General features: G+C 35.3%; 1 protein-coding gene across 1 annotated transcript; it reads left to right on the top strand.

Moving 5' to 3' along the window:
• The first annotated feature begins 223 nt into the window (after positions 1–223).
• LOC134542165 (store-operated calcium entry regulator STIMATE-like) lies at positions 224–9,411 on the top strand. Its single transcript, XM_063386189.1, has 5 exons — positions 224–723; positions 3,938–4,082; positions 5,078–5,199; positions 6,904–7,100; positions 8,945–9,411. The coding sequence occupies exons 1-5, from the start codon at positions 588–590 to the stop codon at positions 9,164–9,166; spliced, it is 822 nt and encodes a 273-aa protein (XP_063242259.1). The 5' UTR covers positions 224–587; the 3' UTR covers positions 9,167–9,411.
• The last annotated feature ends 10,074 nt before the right edge of the window (positions 9,412–19,485 follow it).

The raw sequence follows: 19,485 nt of genomic DNA, 5'->3' as shown, positions 1-19,485 counted from the left end.
TAATTGGAATTATTTTGGTATGAAATAACAATTTTTTTTGAGGTTAATATTTTTCAATTGTACTCTTTCATCTTAAATTACATTTTATAATTTAACATATCATATATTTTTAAAAGTCCATTAAATAAATTGTTGAAAAAATTAAATAGTTTGTTATAAATATTTCTAAATATTAATTATTTTTTAAAATATATAGTATATTTTCCAAAATAACTTAATGTTTAGTTTGTCTGTGACATCGTGATTGTAAATAGAATGTTTTCTCTGAAAGTAGGCTGCTAGAATGCTAATTTAAATTAGAAAGTTGAAACAGGTATTAGAGTTGAGAAACACGGGAACAGTAATGTATATAGACAGTTAAATATAGATATTTGAAAGAAAAAAAAATGATATGTTTGATTAATTTTGTGAGAAAAAGATTTTACAATAGTGTATACGCTGTCTACTGACGTTTGTAGAAGTTTACTCGGGAATATGAATAATAAACCTTTTTAATACGGAACATTTACGTTAGTGGTTAAATGTCAACGAAGAAAAAACTTTGAAATTAATGCTATAACGATAAGGCTGCAGCCTAAATTTCTTCAATGAATATTTCAGTAACTGGAAGCAGCAACATAAATGATGAATCTGGTTTGCACTGTGGAAAAGATGCACTTACAGACGTGTTCGGGTGGTTTCTTCAAATTCTTCTCGCCTGTCTGGCTTTTACCTGTTTAATACGTAAGTATTAACCTTAGACAAAAGTTATGTGTTGCCAAAATTACATATACTATACTTATTAAAATTAATTTTGTACTACTTTCTAGGAATTTGTATTGAAAATTGGTAATTTCTAGAAGAGGTACTCATAAAAAAAAAAAAAAAATCCGAAAATGTTATTTTTGAGAACTGTTTTCCCCTAAAAATGCTGTTAAGTATTCTTAATGTCACTAACCTAATTAACCAAATGATTTCACCAATATGCAGTTTTTTTAATTGTACTGATTAACCATCCAAACGATTTTAGAGTATTTTTAATGTAACTAACCTAACCAACCATTTACATGATTTAGCATAATTTTTAATGTAGTAAACCTAATCATTGAAATGATTTTACAGTCTTTTTAAATGTAGCTGTTCAAAACGGTAAACTACCAGTAAATATTGTGATGCCGTCAGTGGCGTAGCCAGGATTTGTGTATGGGGGGTGTTAAGAAGCATGGTAAACCCCCCCCTGTATTAAAGTGGGGGGCCCGGGGGTCCTCCCCCGGGAAAATTTGGATTTTAAGGTGTAAAATTGTGCTATTTTAGCAGTTTTCGGTACTTAAATTTAAATATTGTAATGGTAAAAATTTTATAAATTTTAATATGAAATTTGTTTGAGTGATAAATAAGAAATTAATTAAAGATTTGGTGCTAAGGGAGGGGGGATGGGTTGAACCCCTAAAACCCCCCCCTGGCTACGCCCCTGGATGCCGTCCAGCAGAATTGTCCAGTTGAGAGGGAGAAACTCAAAATACCCTTTTCAGAATTTTATTTTAACTTTTTAATAAGAGCACGTACTCTAGAAAAACATTGTTAAATACTATGAAGTTTAAGATAATGTTAGTGTTACAAATTTTTAATCATTCTAAAGAAGTTTCGACAATAGAGAGAGAAAATTATTTGTAACATCATTAATTGTACGGTATATTAAAATAATGTGCAATATCACACAGATTCAATAACTGCTTTGTAATATTATCATAAAACATATCTCTCACTAGCACAGTGTTATAAGGTCAGCGATGGTGGCAGATCAGGTGCTCATTTAATTTTGTAAAAGAATTTTCACACTAACTCATTTGAATAAGATTCAGGTTTCGTACATCTCCTTAATATCTTTAAAAAGTCCTTAAATTTCACCAATAATCCTTAAAAACCACTTAATAAATACTGATGGCATGCAAGTAATGGATAAATGCGTGAATTGAAAAATTCTGTTGTTTGCAATTTGGCAGAAAACAACGCTTTTTGCATGCACAGGACAGTTGGCTGATTTGGGCATGTGTCATTTTGCCTAAAGGCGTTTTGCCTAATTTTAGGCAAAACACAGTTTAGCAAAATGCCGTTAGACAACACACCGTTGGCCAAATAGGAGTTAGGCAAAATGCCGTTAGGCTAATCGCCTTTAGGCAATTCGCCGTTAGGCAAAACACTTTTTCCTCTCTTAGGCATAACACCGTTAGGCATATCGCGGTTAGGCAAACCGCTGATAGGAAAAACGCAGATAGGCGAAATGCCGTTAGGTTAGGATAGGCAAAACGCCGTTGGCCAAATCGTAGTTAGGCAAAAACAATTCGCCATTAGGAAATTCGTTGTTAGGCAAAACGCCGTTAGGCAAAATGCAGTTAGGCAAAACAGGGTTTTGTCATCATAGTAACATTTTAGGCAAAACGCCGTTAGGCAAATCACCTTTAGGCAAAATGCAGTTTGGCAAATTGGAGTTAGGCAAAATGCCGTTAGGCAAATCACCTTTAGGCAAATAGCCGTTAGGCAATTCAACTTTAGGCAAAATGACTTTAGGCAAATCGCCATAATGAATTCATGTTTAGGCAAACCGCCTTTAGGCAAATCTCCTGTTACTCGGCTGATTTCATGCCACATGATAGATTTTGTGAATTTATTTTTTGTATTTTGTATCTTACCGCTAAACTGAAAATGTGTTTTTTTCTATTTTTCTTTGAACTTATGAATTAAATGTAAATGTGATCAACTTAATGTTAGGGCTTCAAATTTCAGATAGATATGCTTGGGTTAGATGTACCTATGTTGAAGAAATAGTTATGGACAATAGGGGTGCATATGCAAGAATTGAACTAATCAAGGAATTTTTTTTTTTTGCATTAACTAATATCATTGTTATTTTCTTGAGGGATGTTGTAATATTTAAACCTCATGATAGTGGTGAAAGCAATGAAGTAAAGTGGTCCTTAAAAAAGGCCTTAATTTTTTTATTGCATCAGAGGGTATGTGTGAACCATGAGTTACAGCACATGTAAATTTATTAATGTTTTCAAGTTTATTTGTGTGTGGCAATAATAATTTTTGAGCTTTACTTCCCACTCTAATTATATTAATTACATCTGCTACAATGAAATTAATGTTATACCTACTGAAATAATTTTATATCTGGTTTAGAGAATTTTTTATATCATTGTCTTTTTAATGAATCAATTTCTATGATAAAGAGTATGGTAAGAAATAATGAATCTAAAAAGTACAGAAGGGAAAAAAAGAATTAAACAAAATAAAATTTCATCAGCATTACTAGAAGCTCTAGCAGTCTTGAAGCATTGGTCGTGGCTGTTTTGTAGAAATAAAGTTATGGTGCTGTTTCTTTGACGTAGCACAGATAAGCCCTACCTACATGTTTGTCAGTAGACGGCTGTATGTTTAAAACATTTTATTTTCTTTCATATCCAGTCAATAGATTTAATGATTATTACACACAGACACATTAGGTTGGTTCATATTTCATCTCAGTTATTCCTGCCTATGGTAACATTATTCATAATTTGTTTATCAGCTTGTAGTTGCTACCGCAATGGGGGTTGAAGTGTTCGTGGAGGTTCAGGGCGCCACCACATGTACAGTGGGCATGTGGACCCGGCTGCTCTGTTCCCAGGGCCGTGACGTAGCCCGTGTGTGGCGAGGCCCGTCTCCCCCTGTAGCACTGACAGGTGCGTGGAGCTCCTTCCTCTCGCAGCGCTCGCCACTCACTGCCCGCTCGTCCTCGCTCGGCAGCTCTCGGGAGCGGAGCACTGGCGTCACGTCGGCGGGCGGGCGTAGAGGGTGGTGGTGGAAGGAGGGGGAGAGGTGGTGGCACATCCCGCTCAGAAGGGCGCAGCCCGGGACGATGTCAGTGTTGAGTAGAAGGTATTTTAAGTTGAGTGAGTGCTCTGGTTGGTTGCAGTTAAAAGGTTCTGCGAGCCTCCGTTTGAACGCAGGCCCTGGCTGATATGGTTCTATGATACGTCCAAGCAAGGAATGGGTGCGCTGGTGATCCACATGGCAAACGTGTATCTCGCAAACAAATTCCATGGAGATCCATGCACGTGGTGAGTACATACACTTCTGCGTTTGTTGGGACAAATGGACAGTCTTCTTTTACGTACATAGCTAAGTTAAGTTGGGTGCAGGAAATTCTATTGAGGATGTTCATGGGCCTTTACAAAATCTCTGAAAGTTTAAAAGCCTGGAAGAAGGAAGAAGAAGAAAAAGAAGGAAAAAAAATACATTTTGTGAGCAGTTCTTGTAGATTTATTTTAAACTTTCAGGTACCATATGATACCTAATTAGCAACTTAGTACAATATTAGTAATAATCAGCGTTAACTTATTTTTGGATACCCAGACATTTCCATACAACATGATTTTAGGTAAAAGTTTTGTATCGCGTATCCAAGCCTATCGCTTGATCCTAATTGCATGATCTCGAATACAGTGATCCTTTGGAACATGATGCTTGTTGTTTTAATATTGTACATTGAAAGATCTCGTAAAAAAAAATTTCATTGAATCAACTTTGATACCTCAATTTAAAATAAAATTTTGCTCCCAATCTTGAGTTGTTGCTATAGGAGAAGAATCACCCTGCTTCACTTGCATTAACACTGGATTCTGAATGTTAAACTCCTTAATGTCATTATGTTATATTTTTTTATGTTTATTTTATGTCTTTGTGTTTGATGTATCTATCTGTTTATATATTTATTTATTTATTTATTTATTTTGGTCACTGCAAGTGTGGGTGTGTGGGTCTCACTTACCTGACCCTGACATGTGTTATTGCCCTCATGTAGTGCTTGCGTGCTCTTGGGACCGTACTTGCATTGACTTTTTTTGTTTTTGTTTTATTTGTTCTTGTCTGTATGTGTCGTGCCCACTGCTAAAGCCCTTGGCTGTTGGCGGGCATGTGATTAATGATAAATAAATAAAATTAATCACAACTAATCCAACTGTGGTTCACATGTTTTCAAAAATAGATCATATTTATGTTGTTGCTTATTGAGAAAGTTCTTGTACATTGGTTTTTTTTTTTTTATCTGTTACAGGTATATCATTAACTTTTTGCTAGATTCCTCTGTCGGCCTTTTCATAATTTATATTGGAATAAGACTGTCGCAGTATTTAGCTCGGACTAAAAGATGGGAGGCTATTAATTTTGGAGAGTATGGTGAGAACATTTTTAAATACCTCAAAAAATTGTTTTATAATTTAAGGGTAGTGTGGTAATAGTGTGAAATATTTAGTTCATTCATTGTAGTGTGATAATATTTTAGTTAAAGGCTTTGCTTCACCTCTAAAGTTGGGCAATGGCATGTTCATTAGTTTCATATAAGGACAGAATTTACTGATATTTTACTATATAAAATTGCATGTTATTTTGTTTTGCAAATTTTGTTGAAAATATATTCTGCATGCTATTTGTAAAGAGTCAAGCCAAGTTTTCATAAGTTTTTACTTATTGTGTTTTTCTAGAGGTTAATTTTTTGTGTTTTCACAGTTGGTCAGTGCATGTAAATTAGCATTTATAGTCACAGCCGAAAAAATATATCTATATTGAATATTGGAAAATAGCAAAAAACTAAAAATCAAACATGTTAGTTGAAGATGAGCATTAAGAGAGCAAATATATGTACCTACTATATTGTAAGGCAGTAGAAATAATTGATGTATGTTATATAGTTTTACATGTTTGATCATTGATTACTTTAGTCATTTACGGAAAGTAACTGGGGTTAGTCAGGTTAGAGGAAAAACATCTACTACTTTGCTTGTTTAAAAAAAAAAGATCGAACAGTGATTACTAGTGTTCAGTAAGTCAAGAAGGTCATGGCAGGGTTAAATTGATCTTCGACTCTGATGTGGGACCAGGTGTTAGTTGGTGAGAGTGCGTCAACGTAGCGTTTATTATGGACTCCTCCGTATTTCCAAGGGCATACGGACCCAGCCAGCACTCTCCGCTCAAGGCGTGACGAAGCTCGAATGTGGGGAAATGAGACCTGCCCCTTATAATAGTACCTGGTCCGCTCTTAGCATCGTTCACGCTAGATGTAAACACTGTGCGGGCCCTGTGGTGTCCTACACGCCTATAGACCTCCATGCACTCCCATGTGGTCGAAGAGAAAAAACACATTTGCTGTCAAATATTTTACTACACACTTCACAGTAATAAACATAAACATTACAAAGAAATAGTAATAATACTGATAAAAGAACACTTCGTCACGAATCTGCTTACTTGCAATCCAGTTATCGACGTGGTTGGATAATATCTTTGCGTTTGTTTCAAAGACCCTGAGAGGGTTTAAAATTAATTAGTTGCCCTCTCGCAGCATCCCTTTTTAAATACCTGTTTTGTCTTTTTGTTTATAAAATCTCTAAAAATTTGTTGTCTTCAACATGTCTAGCATACTATTTAACAAAGCACAAAGTGTTCTTGCTGTTTATAATGAGAAACTGCCATCCAACCAGCTTAAATAGATATTTATGTTACAATATAAATAAATAAATAAATATTAGATACTTTACAGCTAAACAGAACATAACTTTTTTTAATGAGAGAATTTTATAAACATTCTTGAATTGTCGTATCATCTGCCTACACTTTGAACTTAACACTCTGCATATTTACAGCCATGTAACAAAATTTAAATAGTATCCAAGCAGTCATCGAGTAAACCTGGTCATGTGACCAAGTAAACCCAGTTATTTCTACTCAATCATTTTTTTTAAACACCAATTGCTGAAAATGACTGGAAGGTGAAATTTTCGTATGGTGCTTGTTTCAAATGGTGGTTCGCATTGTGTGATTTGAGTTTATTTTGGCCAAGCAGTGCCAGCAAGTGTTTGTGCGAGTGAGTAACGTGCCCGGCAGGTAAACCCCCGTCTACCAACGCCTGGCTGGCCCAGTGCTGTCTCTACATGCTGCTCATGGTGATAGTCAAGATCTGCATCACGTTGCTCATCCAGTTTGACTTCTGGAACGCAGTGCGTGCGTTCATCTTGTCGCCGATAACAAACCCCAGAGTGGAGCTGGCGGTTGTCATGCTCATCATTCCGTTCATCATCAACGTGAGTTTTGTTTCGTTTGCTTTGCACTTTGATTACATTTATTTCGTAAGTCCTAGCTGTGGGTTTGGTGAAAAGTCTATATTTCGGCATGTTCAGTACAATAGGCAAGTAAGTCAATATAGTTTTAACTGCAGTATGAAAAGAACTAATAAACAGTTCAGTGGTATTTAAAGCAACTTGGTCTACATCAAGTGAAATTACAGATGAGCTGTCTGTGAACCAGATCTCTTCTAAAAATCTTTAACAGAAATGTGCCTGTGAAAGGTGACCCGCTTGAAAACAGGAAACAATTGACTGAAATGAAAACCAACAGTAATAACAAACTAAAATTGCTGGCAGCGCAGTAATGCAATCTTTTGCCCAAGTTGAACAGTCTGAATCCTCCAGAAAAAATCTTAACGCGAGCTGTTTGGGGTTTGGTAGGGTGTTTTTGGATCTCCTTCAGTTGAATATAATTTCTGTAAGGGGTCTGCATAGCTAAGATTTATTTCTGTTAGCAATGGCGGATAGAGGAATTTTTTTTGTGGGTGGGGGTGATCTGTGGGAAAAAACAAAAATTTACATTTCAAATGTCACTGACACAGCGGTGACATGGGCCAACAGTAGTAGCCATAAGCATTGTGGCTTGTTACACAGTAACATACATACTGTCTTCACTGATATTTTGCCAATTTCCTCTCTGAATCTGCCACTGTTTGTTAGGGAAGGCTCTGAATTGGTGTACAATTAATCCTTCTGTCCTGCAGTAGCAACCAAGGACGTAACTATGGGGGGTGGGGGGTAGATGGGGCTTGTGCCCCGGACATCACTGCTTAACCAGCAGAGTAATTTTTTTTAAATACCCCTTTTAGCCACCTATTATGAGTCAAATAGCCATAGACCTATTATGAGTCAAATAACCATAGACCTATTATGAGTAAAATAGCTAAAGTAAAAGCACATCTCTGTAAATTGCTAAAATGTGTGTTGTTTGGTTTTATCCTGTGCATTTTAGTCACTGGTGTTCATTATTTTTTTAGACTTGTTACAGGAAAGGAAAACATTTAAATCTCATTCCATGTATTTATTTTACAAATATCTTCACTTATATACCTATAGGCTTTACTTTCTCTTAAAGTTTTCCAGTCAGCAATTCACTTAAATTTGTGTAAAAAAAATTGTATATTTGCAAGTGCCTGGCAGCCTAAGCACTGAATGCAATGTTGTTATTTTGGGTAAATATTACAACTATGCCTCTCAAAATTTAGACCGGTGACTACATAGGGCCTAGTTGAATTTATACATTTATTTCTCTTGCTGTTTAAATTTTAAATTTTTATTTTGTAATTTCTTATGATTAAAGTATCAACTTAATGCAAGCACAATACTTGTCTTTTTTTGGAAAATGGATATATCTTATATTTAGCAGTGAATGTAACTAATTAGAATTTCTTCCCACTTTTTAGTTGATTGTTTTAGTTTCACAGTTGATAATCTATATCCCTCTCGTCCAGGCATCAGTTTATCCGACAGGATTCAGGAAAAAAATCAGAATTTTTGTTTTGTTAATCATACATAAGTTCTTAGGTTAAAAACTCAGGTATATGTATACAGTAGTATTGAAACTAAAATTATTTTTTTGGTATAAGTATGGATATGAAAAAAAAACTATTGTTTTACCCATCCAACATTTAATTATGTTCATTTTGTGGCAAAATTCCGGTCGAAACTGACCTTAAGTGATCCGGACGGGATTAGCGAGAGACCACTGTGTTCGTTTGTAAATGCACCAGAGGATAACACTTCCACGCTCGCGTCCAGGCGGTCGGGAGGTAAGGAAGGGTGCTGGTTGTTGCTCCTAACAGGCGCTGATGTTCTGGGTGACGGACAACTTCCTGATGAGGCGCCGGCACCACCGCGCCTGCCACGGCGACGCGGGCCTGCTGCAGAAGGTGAGGTACCGGTACCGCCGGATACGGCGGGACAGGCGCGACGACTCGGAGTCGGAGGGGCTGGTGTCGGCTGACGAGGAGCTGTTGGGGGTCAGCGAGAGCCTGCAGCAGCGGGCGTCCGCGACCCCCTCGTAGGGGCCTCCCCCCGTTGTCCCTACCTCCATCACTCCCTACCCCCGTCACTCCCTACCCCCGTCACTCCCTACCCCCGTCGCTCCCTACCTCCATCCCCCTGTTCTTTTGAATTTGAATTAATTGTCTAATGGTTTTCGAACAAAATTTGTACATACAGTAAAACTATGTTTTTTCACACTTCCTAGGACTCCAAGAAAAATATTAATGCCGAATGTAGTAAATTGAAAAGAAAAAAAATATAAAAATATATTAATGAAATTCATAATCTCAAATTATTTGTTGCGTACACAAAGCACACGTACGTTCAGTGTAACAGATATCCAATTGGAATTTCTAGAATAAGTCTTTTTTTTTTTGTTTCGTACGTATTACACTCTTTTGTTAAAAAATTTCTGTAAATGTGTTCCGTTTGCTGCATATCGGTAGCGGATAATTCAAACAATTATTTGATTGGAAATGTTGTATCAAAATATTGAATTATTCTATTTGAGTGTGAATTTTTCTACCTACCCCTACCCCTTTCCCCATGAAACCCATTGCCTGTCGCGTAAGCCTTGTGACTTGGAACTGTGAATGTATATAATGGCGTAGTTGTAGGAGAGCTTTAATTGTGTGCATTGCTTAGTCATTGTAGGACAAACCCGCCTTGGCAATATTTTTGCGTAGTACTTATCACAAATTCATGATGATGGTGAAATTTAGCTTGAATAGCAAGTAAAGTTTTAATATCCTGTAGGTTCTGTTTTGATTTTTTATTGGGGTTCATCTTCAATCAAATTAATATTATTTATTTTGTTTTTATAATTTAATTAATAAAAAATACTTTTACTGTGATGTGTTTATTATGTGTTGTTAATATGTTGGAAATATCAAATCACATGAATCTGCACAGTTTTACTATGCTTATGAAATAACAAGAAATTTTGTAAAATGAAATCATTAGTTTTTTTTTTTTTTTACTTTATAATACATATCTTATGTCAAGGACCAAGTAGGATTCAGAACATGAATTGTTTATGAAACACAAGTTGCGTTAATGTTTATTTAATGCCAGTACATTCAGTGTTAGGATTAAAAATTTATATGATCAAGTTCCTTGCAACTTAAATATTACAAATATAATCAATTTATAAGTACCTACAAACATTCAATGACTAAGCTCATAAACATTGCTTTCCCATTTTTTTAATTTTTTTTTTTTGTAAAGCATGAAGTATCTCTAACTTGAGTACAAACATGGCGACTCCAAATGAACTGGAATTATGAAATTCAAGAATGTACTGTACTGCATTAATTACATGGAGAAAGGGGCTCTCCAACATTGTTGTCGTGATATCTAGAAACTAACAAAAGTAGAAGTACAACATTTGTATGCTAAGCCATCAATATAGTATGCATTAGTGTGTCTTCCTAAAAAAGCATAAATTAAGCATAAAGTTTTGATAAAATATGTTGCAGGTAGTGACTTTTGTGTCTGCAGTGGCAGTCAATCTGTTTGAAAAAGTGCTTTTACTCACAATATCATTATCCTCCTCTAATATTCCAGTGTCAGATTAAACCTCGGCCCTTATCCGCTTCGGTGTTCTCATTTCCGTATTATTTATTATTTCAGGGCAATGCCTACAGATTTTTCACTACAAAAGCTTACTAGGTTATGTTGCATATTTTGTAGCCAGATATGTATGTGCTACACGTTAACTGCTACTGTTTGTAAAACATTGAGTACAAGTGCTCATAACTAAAACGTCTCTTGGTCACAACTCACTAGAATTTTTTTCTTCTGTTTTTATGCAGTTTGGCAATGCAAACAACTTGATTTCAATAGTTACATTTGCAAAGTATTTTTACGTTGATTTGTGGCTGTAGCAAAAAAAAAATAAAAACCTCCCTGGTGGGTGAGCAGAGCCTTCAATTACACCTCCATTATCAAGTCCCTTATATTTTAAATTACATCATGATGCAAAAGTAAATGAAGTAAAAGAACTTGAATATTTTTTTCTTGTTCATCAATAAATAAGTTGGTAGGGGCTGGAGTTGTGTTGCATACTTTTGAGTTAGGGATTTACGTGAAACTTAATTTCTTCTCTGCTCTCTTAAATGTGGTTTAGATATAATCTCACCATCTAAATTTTCCTTTTGCATTTTAAGATCTAGGTTCTTGTTTCAAATGCATATTTACATGTATTATTATATTCTATTATTTACTTAAAAATGAAAATATTGCTTTACTCTTGTTACTAAAAATCATATTTTAAATAGTGCAGGCTTACAACCATGTTTTCCAAGCTTTCTAGTGGTGTGAGCATCTTAAAATACATTTTTATTTTTTTCCTGTTTTGTGAATTACTATCGAGTGGCACCATTGTCTGTCTGAAACCAAGATGGTGGTGCCTGCATAACACCCATTTATAGTTTCAGTGTGTAAGCTTTGCACCACAATTTCAAAATTGACTTCTGGAACTTATTTAAAAGAAAGGAAAATTATTCAGAAATTGAAATGCAAAGTATTAGTTCCCCTTACAAGTGCCTGGCAAAATGACACCTGTGCACAGTATAGTAATTATTTTAGGGAAATAACCAACCAACCAACCATGCAGCATACAATTTTGAGGACTGTGATTACAACATAAAATTTACACGTTTTATGTATGATCATTTAAATTTTGAATTTTTAACTCCTTCATTTCTTATCTTGACCAAACTGTCGACTTAATGCAAACACAATAAATTTCATTTCTGGTAAATATATCCTATTGTCTAATTGGTGGTAATTTTTGATCTAGCAAATAATGTAAATAATTACATTCTCTTACTGCTATATATTTAATTCTTTCCCCCACAGTTTTTTTTATATTATTTGTTTGGAAATATTAAAGTTATCTCCTAATTTATGCAAGCATTCCGCTCCCTGTTTACAATTTCTAAGGTACTGATGTAAAACTGTATTTAACAACCAAATACCAAAGAAACATTGCAGACTCATTTTTGAGTGAACCTAATTATCTTTTATACAATAAGTTTTTTTTTTATCATATTATTTAGCTCTTAAATTTTTCTGAATTAATTTATTATATATAGTTCCTACTGTAAACTATGTTTCTTTTTAAGCAACCAGTGTAATAGTCTTGCTTGTATATGTTTCATTTTCAGCGATAAATAACAAAAAAATTCTTACGTTATGCATTATCACTATAATATTATTTTAGTAGTAATGATAAGTATGTCCCTTGTAAATACTTATATTGTTATATTTTATATAAAAAATGTTAATCCAGTAATTTACATTGTATTTTTTAAGTGTTTGATTCTGACTTGCAGCAGTGTGGTGCAGTTGTCTTGGCGAGGCCTTCGCACCAGTAAATTGTATAAAGCGGAGTAAAGATTTGTGAGGGTATTGTAGCTGTGCCTTTAAAAAACTTTTGCGCCATGGATAGTTTGATGATAAAAAAAATACTCTCCGCAATTTTTATTACATTTAATGAAATAAATTATGTACCGGAATATCTGTGCTGGGAGTATAAGTCTGATGTATATTTATCATGAAATCGGACTGCTGTAGTGTTATGCAATGTGATATAAACTGTTCTTGTCTGAATTTTTTATGGTCTGTAACATGGTGGAATTTTGTATTTTGAGATTTGGTAGCTGTTTATTTTAGTTTAGTATTCAATCTTCACTAGAAGCATGTTTAAGACCAATTGTAAATTTATTTTAACTATAATTTTTTTTTGTTTTGGAAATTTAATGTCTGTAAAATAAAAAAAAAGGTGAAAGAATGGGGTTGTATAGAGTTGTGTTGTGTATCCATGTAAAACTACTGTAATGAACATTTATATGAAAAAGATGTATGAAATGTATATGAATTAAATAATTGTTATTATATTGGTGTGCATCTTACGATGAACCCTTCATTTAACGGACTTTCGTTCAGATTTAACGAGCTGCTTTTAACAGGAAGAAATTGGACCACTTTTATTTATATGCTATCTGGGTTATAGATAGCCAGTTAGTCTTGATGTATCTGACGACGGTGTGTTGAAATGCTGAAGGTCGTGTTATTCATGGATATGTATAGCTGAACTGTGTTTTCTCGCATAATCGTCGCACATTTTATTATAAAACCAAGTTTCAAAAGTAGGGGTGCGACGATTATACGGAAAAAAATGTTTTTTGTTAGGTTAAAGTTATTCATAAAAAAAACCCGTTCATGGAAAGTACGTTTATTTAGGAAAAAAAGTGGAGTATACAAGACCACTCCAAACAATTTATATTAATAATTCATTAAACAAATTTCATTTTAAGTATAGACTTAAATTATAGAAAAAAATTGAAGTAAAAGATTCTTACAGAACTATAGGCAGGTAAATGTAAACTTTGAGTGTCACTTGAATGGATGATATTGTACTTTATGTATGTCATTTTTTCAAGTATCCATTGGAAACTATTACATCAGAAATCCAGAAAATTGGAAACAGACATATACTAAAACAATTACACTGGGAGGTACATCTCTAGTTTCCGTTCTCACATTCACAAACTTAACAGTGGTGTGCTCTTTTGTGGGCTATCCTATGTGGTCCTCCAAACAGTCAATTAAATAAAGGGTTCACCATGTACTATTTTCTCTGTTGTGTATTGTTTATGGTCAGCTGTATTTGACTTGTATATAGCTGGGTGCTACACGTCTTGGCATGCTTCGACCAATACATTTCTTTAACTTGGAATTATGGAAAACATCGTCCATAAGAACAAGTAGTGTTAATTATTGTAACGATAGAATTTTTTTTTAACTTTTATTATGAATATGAGCTGATGTAAGTGAAAGGTACATTCCAGTGTTTTGGTCAACAGTGATGAACTAAGGAGTTGTAAGAATGCTGCTTTAAGTAGTGGATACTGAATGTGTATTGGACTTCAGGCCGTCTTAGCCTTAAATTCACTGGTGCAGTATCATCCTGTAGATGATAGCAAAGTAGAGCAGTTTGACTTGTTAGTTTAACTTATTTCGTGTGGTATTTTGACTTGAAGCGGTACCATCCCAACGTGGTGAAAGGATTTTCCAGGGCAAACCTGAGATGGTTTGCGCTTAACATTTTGAGTCCACTGAAACACTCCTATTTTTGAAACAGGTTGGCAAAGTAGTTCAGAACATCTCTTCTACATAAGCTTCTAATTGGCTGTTGAGAATATAAACAGTCCTTTGCGAAAAATACAAGATGGAAAATATCCCTAGCACAAGTTCATTTTACAGACTGCAACAAAAATATTGACAGGTAAATATTTTATTGTTTTAAAATTAATGCTGACGGTAATTCTCAAACAGAGGTACATTTGCTCAAATAAACAGGATCCACTGTCATTCAATGACAGTAGACAATCGGTTTAGAGTTGAACACAGTTTATACTAACCCCGTGTGACTGTACACTTTCGCACCAAAATAAAAAAATAAACAGTATTTTGGATGAATAGCATAAACTACTAGAGATTTTCACATTTTTTTTCTTCATTTAAATGGAAAACAGTCTTAAGTAAAATCACTCGCATCAAAGTTTTTAACTGTTATCCTTTCATCACATCCTTGGGACTTCATAGTCTGTCTGGCAAAAAATAATGTATCAAGTATGCTGTATGTTCTTACTGAAATAAATAGTTGCCAATCAAATATAAATTATTTTTCATTTATAGCTCAAAATATTTGCATTGTATTGTGTTTCGTGTCTCCGCTTGCTGTAATGCATTGGTTGTTTTGACTTTGTGTTGTCGCAAATAAGAGGAGTGCAGCTACCAAAACATTTGTTTTATAAATGAGAGTGCGTGCATTGAATCCACATCTGTCCTTTTTGTAATTTTATACCAGCTATAATTTTTGTCAATGTAAATTATGTATACTGAAAAAAAAATATTTTTTCTACTGTACTATGAGTCAAGAATGAAGAGCTTTAATAATTAGAAAATAACCATGATAGTTCTTACTACTGTTCTCATATAAAAGTGCTGAAAGTATAATGGATGACATATTTTAAGATTTTATATACTGTTAATGGTTTTTGTAGGTTTTTTTTTTTTAAGGTAAACATAGATTGCAAGTATGTAACTGTTCTTTTGTAAAACGTGTTGAGAGCTCTGTGTATTTTGAACTCTGATCGTGTACCAAAAATAATGCTCTCTACAGTAATAGTGTTAGTGTGGCTTGGTTACTTACCAGCTTTTATGTCAAACGTATCTTGTACTAGGCCTAGAACATATTTGTTACAATACTCAGCCTGTAAGGAAGTGCAACTGTTAATGTTTTTGTACTAGTTGGTACAAAATTATAACTAGAGCCACTGACTAGTTCAGTTGTTATTTGGTGGATTTTAGTGTTATACAAAAATAAATACCTATACTTATTTAATAAAATATGTTGTGCCTCTCCTGGATGAATTCCCTTCCCTGACAACTTTCCTCTCTTTTTTATAGGTAACTTTGGCCAGGGATGGCAGTTAAGATTCAGAACAAAACAGGATGTAAGTTGAGCATTGCCCCCTTTTTTTATCACAATAAAGTGATACTGTACTTAGGTCTTATGAGAAGTGGTGAAACTCTAAAGGTAACTCAGTCGAGTGGTTTTAATTTCATCCAACCACTTAGACGAATCCAACCCAGGGATGAGTTGATACAAAAATCAGTTTGGACACCAAAGAACACAATGAACATAATTGAGAATCAGTTTGCTAGATGTTACAGCAACTTAAAATGCTTTCACAAAAGCATGGTAAACATGTTTCTTAGTAATGTTTATTCTTAGTGGATCTACTTGGAGCTGTGCCGATACGAATCGGCAGAAGCCGATTCTGCCAATATTTAGTTGAATCAGCATTTGTGCCGATTCAAGACACGCTTGTTAATTTTCTACCGATATTATTGAAAAATGAAAGTGCCTGTCATAACCTAAAAATCCACCAGTACCCTTTTCACTTTTTGTACTTGTACATACTTTGAAAATTATTTCTTAGCTACGTGTGCCAGCCGTACATATCAAACTCAAACATCCTATGTTTTTTAATAATGTTCTTGAATCTAATGCATTGTAAATATATCACCAGCATGGTAAAGTTAGATAAGAACAAAACTCGCTTAATTTAGAGCATAGCTACCACTACAAACAAAGGAAAATACTAATTGCTTGAACTGCAAAGAAATGTTTGTAATATCGTGATGGGAGACATTTGTTAGTTAACTTACGTAAAGTTTTTAAAAGTGAATAAAATAATTATAACCAAATAATATATGATTTTACATAACGCAAATTACTTTTACTGTTTCCCGTATAAATGTTTTATACTGTAAATTCTCGCTGCCACATGCATTAAAATAGTATTGGAATTCCCGTTCTTGAATTGTAAATATGTACAGTCTTGCATTTTTGCACAATTTAAATTCATTTTTTAAACTTCATATTTTGTTAATTAATATATTTCATAGTTCCTATTATTAAATGATCTTATCTTTTGTACTTATAATTACGTAATAAATAATTAAATTTTACAGCCGCCATTAGTAAATTAATGTTTCAATAAGCACCTAATGGATAGTCAACAAACAAATGAAAACAAGCTAAAAATACCTACTACGTAGTTTATAAATGGAACAAATAGAGAGGTTGTGTTCCATTTATAAACTAAAATACATGTGCATTGCATGCTTTTTTTAGAGTGAGTTATTTTGGATAATTTAGTAAATTTATAAAAATTTTTAACCAAAATGTGTGTTCTCCTGTATCAGTTCGGAATTGGTGAATTGGCTACAGTTGTATCGGCGTATTGGCATGTAAGCAAAATTTTGTGAATCAGTATAGCTCTAGATCTTCTGCATACAACCCTGTACTGATTCAGAGAATTTTAGAAAGCTCAAGAGGGGATCCAGAATGATGATCAGGGGAGGGCCAAATTGAATTTTCAAATACAATTTTAGTACATTTAGAATTAAAATATTTAGTACATTTTATTTGCTGTTTGAAAACGTCCTATAAATCTGCAGTAGAATAATACTTAAGTAAGTTTGGTAAAATATGACAAGGAATTAGCTGAAAATTTGAAAATGAATCAGGGCTTGGGGGGGCATGCCGCAGTATCCCCTCCCCTTCCTGGTTCCGCCAGTGAGCAAGCCTCTCCATGGCACAAGTGGTCTAAAGACACAGGGCATAAGGGAGTGGATCCTCTGTCCTTATTGTCACAACCTATGTGAGCCTAGATCACAAGCTATACAAGTGATTGAATATCACAGGCCGGGTCAGGCTCAACTGCGGGACCTGTTTTCCACCAGGCAGTTTCATAATTAATGTACACAGTTGTGTACTGTCATGCTTCACTTGCCCTTGTGGCCTACTTGATGAATCCGATCTGGTTCAACGTTTAGCCTTTTCAAAATTGTGGATTGTGCTTAGTTGTGCTGTGTATCTTCTATGGCATATCATGCGTAATATATCTTTTAAGATTCCCCTGCACGCTGTGTACCATGGGCCTGTCACCTGATTCGAGATTGTCCATGGGCTAGACATTGTTAAAACTCTGTGGAATCCTCCCTACAACTAGAGGGTAGGAGGGCAACCCTCAAAGGTTAAAAATTGGACTTTTGGACTTTTTTTGCATCATTATTAAAAAAAAGTACAAGGATTTGGAATATTTTTTGTGCGTTCACCTCTGAAGTTTGGGGTTATGAATGTGATTCCCTGCGTTGTACCGCAGGCACTACCCCTGGCATATGTAACTCATGTACATAATAAGCAGAGTTTTGATCCTCTGGTGTGGGTGTGGTAGAAATTTTTTAACCTGGGGGCTGAAACAAAAAAGAAGATAGGGATGGCACTAAAGTTAATCCTGCTAATACAGTCAAATGGGATTAGCAAAGGGACTTAACTCAAGTATTCAGTTGACTGTGCCTTTTATCCCACCATGTGCTCATAATTTACAAATAAAAAAACCTTATTACCAAAATTCTTTATTGATGTTGGACAGGGGCTGTGTTCTATGTGTAAATTGAGAACTATTGCAATTTAGTTCTTATATCAAGTGCTTCAATGCCAACGATGGTCATTTTCATGAAGTAAAAAAAAAATAGAAATATTCAGCCAGGACGAAGGTAAAAGGACCACTAGTATTGGTTGTTGAAATGACGCTGTGTGTAAATGAAGTCTATGATGCAGGAAACGGCCGTTGTATAATTGGCGGTTGAGGAAACTGATATTATTATAGAAAAGGGAAAGGAGTAGGTGGCATGGTTTCATTACATGACGGGGAACAATTCTGTATAGAAGGGTACCGTACCTCCAATTATCCAGGCCGGCACACTTATGCTCTCCAACAATGTCCAAATGCCCGCCTTTCAAAGGTTTTCCCGTAGACAAGTTGATGGAGTTTGGCACGTGTTAGGGCGCCAAGTCCCCACCAGGAGTGTGCGTGGGGACGTAGCGGACGTTGCCCGACAGGTGATGCTGATGGTGGTGATTGCCCGGCACCAGCCCTCAGGGGAGAGCAGCTTCACGCACAGTACGGCAGGGTGTGGGCCTTCCGGCCAAGTGTGGCTTGCCGGGAGACGCACTCGCATCGGAGAGCTACAGAGGTATGTATGCTGCGTATCCGGAACACTTGATGGTCCCCATATTGCAAGCTTTTGGACACGCCCTGCCCAGACTAGCATAGCCTCTCGCCGGGACACGTGTCAGGAGAGGAAATGTATGGTTAAGAGTACTCGCAGTACCAGGTCGCAGAAACCTGTTGGTTTATTGTAACAAACGAGCAATGAAAAGTGTAATTTAAACACTATTTTGGAAATGCTCTTCAGTCCGAAAAACGTTTCGGCGCCCGGTGGTAACCGGAGTTTTACTAAAGAAAAAATCTGGAGTTGGGCGGTTCCGTACGCTATTGTTGGCGCACATGCCGATGGTGCATGGCTGCTGTATGAGAGGGGATCAGCTCCTATAAAAACACTATTACAATGAAATCAGATAAAAGAATTATGGGAGTTCTGTGTAACAGTATCCATTCTCGGTGACTGCCCGTTCGCGACCTTACTTCCGGCCTAACGGAGCGGAAGTTACGTCACAGATGAAAATATTTAAAAATTATAGCCAATCTTTCGGAAAAGCAATATAAATGAAACATAATTTGTCCTTGTATTTAATAAGTTCATTTTTTTGAGGAATACAATCTATCAAAACAAATACAAACAATGCGATAAGGAATGGCTGTTGACTGCAGTAATGACGTGACCAGGTGCATTCCAACAGCTGTAACGAACCGCGGATAGTAATCTTGGACCTGAGCTTCAACTACTGCCC

The sequence above is a fragment of the Bacillus rossius genome, assembly GCF_032445375.1.
Source record: "Bacillus rossius redtenbacheri isolate Brsri chromosome 4 unlocalized genomic scaffold, Brsri_v3 Brsri_v3_scf4_2, whole genome shotgun sequence".
In the NCBI taxonomy this organism is placed as follows: domain Eukaryota; kingdom Metazoa; phylum Arthropoda; class Insecta; order Phasmatodea; family Bacillidae; genus Bacillus; species Bacillus rossius.
The sequence above is the reverse complement of the archived record's forward strand: the minus strand, read 5'-3'. Positions and strand labels throughout refer to the sequence as shown.